The sequence below is a fragment of the Pundamilia nyererei genome, unplaced genomic scaffold (assembly GCF_000239375.1).
Source record: "Pundamilia nyererei isolate P.nyererei 1_Seehausen unplaced genomic scaffold, PunNye1.0 scaffold00019, whole genome shotgun sequence".
NCBI lineage: Eukaryota > Metazoa > Chordata > Actinopteri > Cichliformes > Cichlidae > Pundamilia > Pundamilia nyererei.
In genome coordinates, this window is record NW_005187420.1 from 2659285 (window position 1) to 2668110 (window position 8826).

At 45.3% G+C, this 8826-nt stretch overlaps 1 protein-coding gene across 1 annotated transcript; it reads right to left on the reverse strand.

Moving 5' to 3' along the window:
* Positions 1 to 3180: 3180 nt before the first annotated feature.
* On the reverse strand, positions 3181 to 7956 carry cebpg (CCAAT enhancer binding protein gamma). The gene is made up of 2 exons (XM_005726344.2): positions 7775 to 7956; positions 3181 to 6221 (listed from the first exon to the last, which is right to left on the reverse strand). Exon 2 carries the CDS (start codon positions 6113 to 6115, stop codon positions 5624 to 5626), a length of 492 nt encoding a protein of 163 aa, XP_005726401.1. The 5' UTR covers positions 6116 to 6221; positions 7775 to 7956; the 3' UTR covers positions 3181 to 5623.
* Between the last annotated feature and the right edge of the window lie 870 nt (positions 7957 to 8826).

Genomic DNA, 8826 nt, shown 5'->3' on the forward strand with positions numbered 1-8826 from the left:
AAAGCGCTATATAAATACAGGCCATTTACCATTTTACAGTGTGGACACAGGATCTCATTTAACAACAAAAAATAGACAACAAAGAAACACAAACCTGCAACTGGATGCAAAAGACCACAGCGATTCACAGAGTGACACTTTGTGTAAGTGGGATAAAGCACCCACAGGTTTGGGTTTGGCAGTGTGTTGCAGTGCGTCAGCCCTGCGGTGAGTCTCCGGTCTGACATCGTGTCGTTCAGTGCTTTGCGGGATAAAGGACACGCATGTGATTCAAGCATCATCGTCAGGCAGCGCACGAAGCTTTTTGTGCTGCTGCTGGTTTTCGGATTAGGCCTAATGACCGAGCGAAGCTGATGTTCCAGTTTTCAGCAGACTGATGAGGATTCACCGCCCACACTCACACACACACACACACACACACACACACACTGAGAAGGTTTATTTTTAGATAGTGACATGACTGCTCTGACAGCGGTGATAATTATGGGAACATGAGGAGGAGGAGGTGGGAGGACTCACTCTGTGTGCTTTCTGTGTCAGGCGGAGACGTTTGACTTTTCGCCAGCAAACCTTTATAACCCGCGGACATGCCAGCTCTGAACTTTGAATAGCAGAGAGAGACAGAAAAAAAAGAAAACCCCGTCCTCGTTAGTTTATTGAGCTCAGGCGATTATGATGTCATCGTGTCAATCATTCACCCCGTTTGAGTTTCAAGGCCGGCGGCTCGAGCTGCACATTCAGCTCTCTTCTCTTCGCACTCTGATAACCTTTTATCAATCCACAGCTCTTATCTGTCCACACACACTGATTTAACACCCTGCATGACTGAAGGTGAGCTCATATTTAAGAGTTGGGGGGAAAAAATGCTCCCAGCATTTAAAACCAAGAAAATATTTCATCATTTTCTGCACGATGACAAATGTTCTGTTTTCATTTTGATCTTTAATTTGAAATAAAATGACTAAGCTGAAAGAAAACAACAAAGACAGGAGGAGGTGAAGATGGATAATGTGTTAGGGAAAAGAAGGAGATAAGAGAGACTATTTTACATGAAAACATACCAATGTAAAGAAAAAGGGCAACAAGAAGTCAAGGCAGGACGAATGGAGATAAGTAAAGGTCGAGCACGGGTAAATAAAACTGCCGTGATTTTGTTTTTCAGTTTTAAAATCTGATCGTTTCAAATAGTTCAAACAGTTTGGGAGGCAGACACCCACTTAATTAGTACGACTGGGCTTCTGTGGGGCCTTATATGCTATCTCATATGCCTTCACTTCAGGTCACTAACTGTCGCTTACTGTTTCCAACAGTTTGTGGTTTGCTCTGTTGTTCACGGCGTCTCTGTGCTCATACTGCTTCATCTGTACATGGTGGAGGGAGTGTTATGGCATGGGTGTGTGTGGCAGCCAGGGGAACTGATGTTTACTGATCATGTGACTGCCGTCAGAGGTGACAGGATGAAGTGGGAAGTGTACAGAGCTGCACTCTCGGCTCACATTCAGACTAATGCGGCAAAGCTGCTCAGACGGAGCTTGGCGGTGCAGATGGAACCCACTGTGGTGGTAAAGAAAGACAAAGTTACCTCAGAAATAGTGTCACTGTCCAAAAACTGATGAACAAAACGTTAAATCTGCGCTGTAACTTGACGTGCACTTTTCTGTAAATGCACGCGCTGCAGGCACGCAGATCTCAGCAACTGTGGCCGATCTACGAGGAGTAAACATATGATATGTTTAGCACAATAAAAGCATTGGTGTTAGAGAAGCTTTAACAGGGATAACTGTATGTCGTTCGAACATTATTAATGCAGTAGCTGCTGTTGTGACCTTTAACAGCATGCTGCATTTTTTTTTATGTCAGATTGAACTTTTAGAAGCAACTAAAGCTGCTGAGCTGTGGAGCTCCTGCTGCAGTTTGACTTGGCTTCCACCACCAGGCTGCCCTCTGTTTGCTCAGAGTTTCAGCTCCGCTCAGTCTGCAGGGAGGCTGCAGAGAGCGGTAACCACGAGTAACCAGTGATCAGGCGTGATAAAACAGGTGACTTCAGCAGCCAATGAGGAAACAGGAATTTTTCTCGCAGGCCTTTTCACAGTTTGACCTTTGGCTCTGTACTGATGTCATCTCTGCAGTGGTTAGTGGCTTTGTGGAAGGATTTGGGAGCAAAATCTCAAAAGAATCAAAGAAACATCATAAATGTATTAACCTGCCACTCAGTGAAATCTCTCACTGAGAAGAATTCAGGTAGTTTAACTGCAGTCTGGCTATTTTCACTCATACTGATCTGTTACTGGTCACCAAAGACATGGTCGTTAGGTTAATGGGTGAATTGGCTGCTGCAGATGCAGCCAGATGTTATCCCTGTGACTGCACGTGCATCCAGGCTGCATTGACGTCTCACCTGATAACAGCTGCTCTCGGTGGCTCCAGGCTGGATAAGCAGTAAAATCTTCACACTGGAACGTTTGGAGTGACACCTTTAACCTCCTAGGACCTGCGTCCACATATGTGGACATCACGTTTTGGGACGTCTAGACCAAAATACTTAATTTTTCTCTACAAGGCCCTGACATCCACTTACGAGGACATTATGCTGCCACTGCCACAAATTTGAAACAAATGTCCTCATATGTGGATCTCGTTATTCTCAAAAAACAAAAATGAGGTGAAAAAAAAATCTGGTAATTCTTTGTTTTTACATTCATCAGGTCCCAATCAACACAAATAGCAAAGAAAAATTAAAAATGCATGCCATGAAACAGTTCGGGTCTTAGGAGGTTAAAGCACATTCATGCGCTCACACAGTGTCTCTATTTATGAATCAGTGGTCGTTTCGGGAGGCAGGACATCCCTAAAGTCTACGTGAGCGATAACTCATGTCAAACATCGCCATCAGTCCTCAGCTGGAGACACAGAGTGAGAGATTCTAACGTCAACAATAATCATTAATTCTTCTTCATGACTTCCTAATGAGGGTTTAATTTACAGCATTAATGGAACAGAGTCAGTGGCTTCGTGACTGAGCTGCAGCTTCTGTAATGGTACGTTCCCACTGCCTGAATTACAGGTTCCATTAGAATAAAAAACTAAGGTTTACTGAGACTGATGTAGAAGGAGATGAATGAATGAAACCAGAGACAACAGCTCTGGACCAAAACAAACAAACAAAAAATTAGGACACAGTTTCATCTTTTATACTCAATTTTAATTTATAATGCAGGTGAGCCGGTTCTGATATAAAAAAGCTGAGTGACAGAGAAATGCTGCCCAGCAACATTCAGAGCAAAGCAAAACAGCACAACCATCACGTCTGCTTCCTGATCCGCTCAGTTAAGACCAGAAGATTTGATTTTATGAGTGCACTAAACTTTCACCCCCCCCATTCATGCAAACACTTCCCTAACAAACATGCTTCTGTTGGAATAAAAGTGTAGAAAGATGGAAAATACAAACAAAAAAAAGAGACAAAGGTGAAGGCTGTGCTCAACGAGACTCCCGTCCCCACAGCGCCAATCAAAATATGTTACACCAATAAAGAGAACTGGAACTTTCAGCTCCAACCGCAACTAGCTGAAGTGATTCAGGTCAAACATGATTTGATTTCATTTCCACTGCTCAAGTCTGATAAAACGCGGGAAAATACACGTGCATGATGGAAAAACTGCAAAATATCGACAATTTGCAGAAACTAAACTTCACACCACCTGGATGAAAAACACATTCTGAAGGTTTTTGTTTAAAACTCGCTGAACTTTCTGGACGAATCTGTGCAGAAAAATGTAAAAATCAAAGTCTACAGGACACATTAGGAGAACCTTGTGGGAACGTTGGCTTGAGCAGCTCAGAAGCAACAACATTCCTGCAGAGGCGAAGCTCCTGACAGACAAACCCTGTGGAAAAACACTCCACGCCCACACAAAGCTCATATAATTATAAAGTCTGACAGCAGTGCGCGGTGGCCCCGCCCCTCTCTGCAGCGTGCCTGGGGGCACGGGCCTGTCCCGATCTGCTCACACCTCATTAGCTGGCGGCTAATCAGCTGGTCCGGGTTAAAAGTGGGTTTAATTAAATCTGCGGCTCGCCTGAAGAGTCTGAGGTGTCTGGGTCCGCCCAGCGGCAAACACACAAACACACCTGTCTGGACAGGCCACTCCGACAGGTGGCGGGAGGGGGTTCGTCTTGCGCACACCTCCACCTTTACATAGTTTCAACACAACAACATGATCTTGCTGTCATATCAGCAGCAGGATCGATGCCCCGCCTTCCTGTCAACGCCCCGATTGAAGCCTCAAATCTTCAGCGTGAAACTAAAAGAAAACACGCTGATAATTTCCAAAAATAAACACATACGATTTTTACACTCTGACACTGCTGGAGGCCCCGTGATTGTCAATACTGCCAAATAAACAAGTGGTTTTATTTTTACCTAAACATGTCCTATTAACAGGTTTAAGTCCATCTGTTCACAGTCTAAACTTGTGATTTTCTGAAGTGGCGTGAAATGAGTTTAGAGGTTTATTTTCTCATTTAACACCAATCAGCTGTGACGTGTATTAAAAATGTGCACAAAGCCATTGATTGCATTTCCAGTGAAATTAGCACTTTGTTCTGTTTTGTCGGGGCCGAGCGCTGCAGGCTTCAGCCGTTTAAGGCTTGGGCAGCCACTGATATGGCAGGAGACCAACGTTTAACATGCACCGCCTCCGCAGGAAAGACTCAGACCTCAAAATTAAAAGTGTGCAACACAAACATGTTAATAAAACCACCCAGTAAAGGATAAGTGTGTGTGTGTGTGTGTGTGTGTGTGTGTGTGTGTAACCCTAACCCTCCCTCTGTTTTCACTCAGTAGTCAGATATAAACTTTTTTTCTATTTCTGATCTTAAACAACACGAGTCATGAAAAAACAAAAAACCCCACACACATACAAACAGAACTGTGCTTAAAACATCAACATGTAGTGAATGTACTTAACAATAAAAACACTTTTTTTGTTTTACAAACTCTTTGTAGAAGAACAGAAGAAAATACACATCCTGAAAAAGGGAATTTTAGCATTTACAAGTCCATCCTGCGGCTGCGGAGCGCTCAGCGATGGCCACGGACGTCTTCATCAGACTGAACCGGGGGTTTTCCGCCACCAGGAAGAGGAAATGCAGGAAATGTGTGGTGATTTTTTTGTTGTTGTTCCAGAGAATCCCAACAGACGACGACTCAGTTTATACGAGTTCAAATCGCATCATGTTCCCCCAAATCAATGAGTCAATCAGAGGAGCGATGACACAGCTGGAGGCTGTCAGCCAAACATCACAGCTTTCAATTTTAAAAGTCACACTTCAGTGGATTTTTAAAAATTTTAAAAGATATTTCCAGAAAACATGTTTAAGCTTTTTCTTCTAAAACGATTCCAGATGTGTTAAAACTCTGAGCTGTTCTGGGTAGACAGTGGGAACACTGGCGGTTATTTTGGCGAACTGGATGATGATGGTGGTGAATTATTAAAAGGTTAAATAATAACTGATAATCACAAAAAAAAAAAAAGCCATGAAGAAGAAGTGGGGCCTCATTCCCAAAGGGAGAAGCTTCCATAAAAGCTGCAGATATTCAACATCCTGGTGGTTACCCTCCTCACTGCCCGTTGGTGGAGGTACTGTTGGGGGCGGGACTGGAACCCTCTGCGCCTGCGGGCGGCTGGACGTTGTCGGCCAGGTTGTGAGCGTGCTCCAGGAAGAGGTCTTTGAGCACGCTCAGCTCTTTGCTCAGCAGTTTGATCTTTGCCTCGAGCCGCTCGTTCTCCTCCTTCAGCTCGTTGACACGCTGCTGCGTGTCCATCGCCTTCTGCTTGCTGCGCATGCGGCTCTTCTTCACTGCCAGGTTGTTGCGTTCGCGCCGCTGGCGGTACTCCTCGCTCTCCTTGTCTGCAGGGGGTTTCTTCATCTTGCTGGGTGCGAGGACTTTGCCACCTCCGGTTGAAGGGTTTGCTGGGACGAGTTGCGGGACCTGCTGCAGTCCGGCTACGGCTGCCGGCAGGGACGAAGAAGCGGCGTGGGCCTGGCTCTGGATGACGCTCACGCCGTTGTGGTCAGTTGCAGTTAGTTTCGGCTGCGACGGCCGGCTCATTTGGATGTGCTGCCAACGGGTGCTGATCTTTGACCAGAGTCTCCTCAGGTGTAGAGCTGAATAGAAGACTGGAAGGAAAGAAGAAGGTCCTGCAGATGGACAGAGCCTGGAGGGCAAGACAGACCAGATTAATTGAGCAGATCACACAGAATCAAAGCAAACACTAAGCTGTAGACTAGCCACGGACAACACCACACATGTAAGAAGACAAAGAAATCAGAGACAGCTGTGTGCAGATGTTTCTGTCCACGCGTTTGGAGTGGAGGCCTCACCTGAACCACAGTACGTAGCTTTCACTGACTTTATTTGGTATTTTAATAAGCAAAGTACTGGTCAATTTTTATCATCTACATGAAAGAACAACACCATCTGATTCGTTAGGGTTAGGGTACCTAATCTCAGAGGTTCCGGTCTTTGCTGGCTTCCTGCGCGTTGACAGGAAGTGAAAAGCGTCCTGGTGGTCTTTGATATCATACAGCTGCATCTCGAGACTTGTGCGCATCATTTTGATCTGTTATTTATTTCTCCACTCTTCTTCCTCTATGCAGTGAACCTCCCTGTCGATCTCTCACTGTTCAAGCCCACTTTTTAACCAAATCAACCTTCTACCTGAGCCTAACACATCACCCACCTGCAAGCATGTCTGTGCTGGTTGAATATCCTATAGCAATTCACTATCCAGACGCCTATGCAAATGGCACAAAGGCGGTACTATGGATTCTGCTTTGGCTTTCGGTGGATGCAGGCTCTGGTCCTGCTAAATATGAGCTGCACAGCGCAAACACTGAAGATTTGTCAGACTTGACAGCTTTTTGATTTCACTCTGCAGCTCTGCGCCAGAAATGTTCAGGAATTTTTTTAAATTTCTGCAACAAAAGGACTGACAAGCCATTTTAATGTGTTTCTATCATTTCTGGAAGGTGGAGGTCAATCAGCCAAAGTTCCAGCTCTGAACATCATTTCCTCACTTTCCCTTTCGCTGAAACGTTATACTCGGATTATGCAGAGTTTGGTCCAGTTAGGAGGCTTCATCATCACCATCCTCCTCCTCCATCACTGCGATACGATAATTGTTCGGATTGTTATTCCGCACGGCCAATTAATAGCGCCGCTCTGATTGGCTGGTGCGTTGCTATGCAGCCAGTCAGCTGTGCGCAGCGGAAAGCGCTCCGGGTGAAACAGCGGAGAGGTTGCCTGTTGTTGCATCATCACGAGCGGCTCTCTTTGTGTGAAGACAGGGGAACTCCAGAGTCATGCGGGGCTATACACAAAACCACCGCTTCTGGTGACTTTACCGACGTGTGACAAATATGAAATCACACGAAACAGACCGAAACAGGCGGACTGATCCGAAACACGTCGCTTTAAAGTACCTAAACTTTAATTTTCGAACACTTTGACAACTTTCTGTTCACTCGAAACGACCAACAGGCGACTCGCCGCCTCGCTACTGACTGTCGAGCTTTCCCGCTCTGAGACAGGCGTCGATTTAAGCCGATCTGACCCGAAACACAACAGCTTTCTTTTAACGTACGCGAACACTGCCTGTTTAGCCGGGCGCATAGCCAGCTAGCGAGTTAGCTCCTGTCGCTAACAGCCATCAGCTCACTGCCAGCTTCGCTGTTTCGGACCTACAGAGAAATAAAACTACGATTTTACCTTCACTGGGAGGCGGCGGGCTCAACCGTCCGTCAAAAGATGAAAAAGTTCCCCTAGAAAACCGAAGTTTAATCCCGTCCGTATGAGCTCGGACTGTTTTTGTTTGTAACATGGAGAGCGACCGATTGCGAAATCTCTTTTACCATGTACGGCAATGTCCAGGATCAGCTAATCACAGGCGAGTAGGTGGCAGCGCGTTGGGGTGCTTGGCCAATCACCGATGAGTGTGCGGCGGAGTGATGCAATGCTCTTTGTGATTGATTCGTGTTTGGACCAATGAGACGCTGCTATCTTCTCTCAGCGTTGTTTATGTAACCGAGGCTGGTCAGATGAGTTGAAACACGTATGACTTCATCTCTGAATGACGAGACTCTCTCTCAAAACGGCAGTACCTTCAGTATCGACGCTCCCGCTTCCTTCAGTCACTATAATAACTACTGACCTCCGCGTGTACGAAGAAACCACTTCAAACACCTGGTGAACATTCACAGGTGAGACAAGCACTTAATGAAACCGCGGTCCTACCAGGAACACACAAAAAACAATGTAATTACTGTTTTATTAATAATAATCATGACCAGAGAATATAAATGAAGGGATGTATAGACAAAGACCCTGAGCTGTCAGAGGTCACCTGGATCTGACCTGGATCCAAACAAACAAAAACGAAAGATCAACTCAAAAAAAAAAGACACAAAAGAAACAAAATATTTAAAATGTGGGTGAGAAAAGTGATGAAAAGAAGTTACAAACAGACAAAAATGTATCCTGACAGCACTTTAATCTCAGGCTGCGAGCTTACATGTGGTTTCTAGAGTTTCCAAAAGTGGAATGGGAGGCAGAGCCTACAGCTTCAGGCCTCTTCTGTGGAACATGTGCTCAAGTTTGGATTCAGGAGACAGACTTTTAAGATGAGACTTCACACTTTCCTTTTTTAAAGTTTATAGTCAGATCAGCTGACCCTGACCATCCCTTATCCTGCTATAGGCTCAGGCTGCCCAGGGATTTCACATGATAACATGACTGTGTAGTTATAGGTTTGTGCACAGATT

What these genes read in the sequence shown, in the direction of transcription:
- cebpg (XM_005726344.2), bottom strand. Translation starts at nt 6,115, where the DNA reads ATGAGCCGGCCGTCGCAGCCGAAACTAACTGCAACTGACCACAACGGC.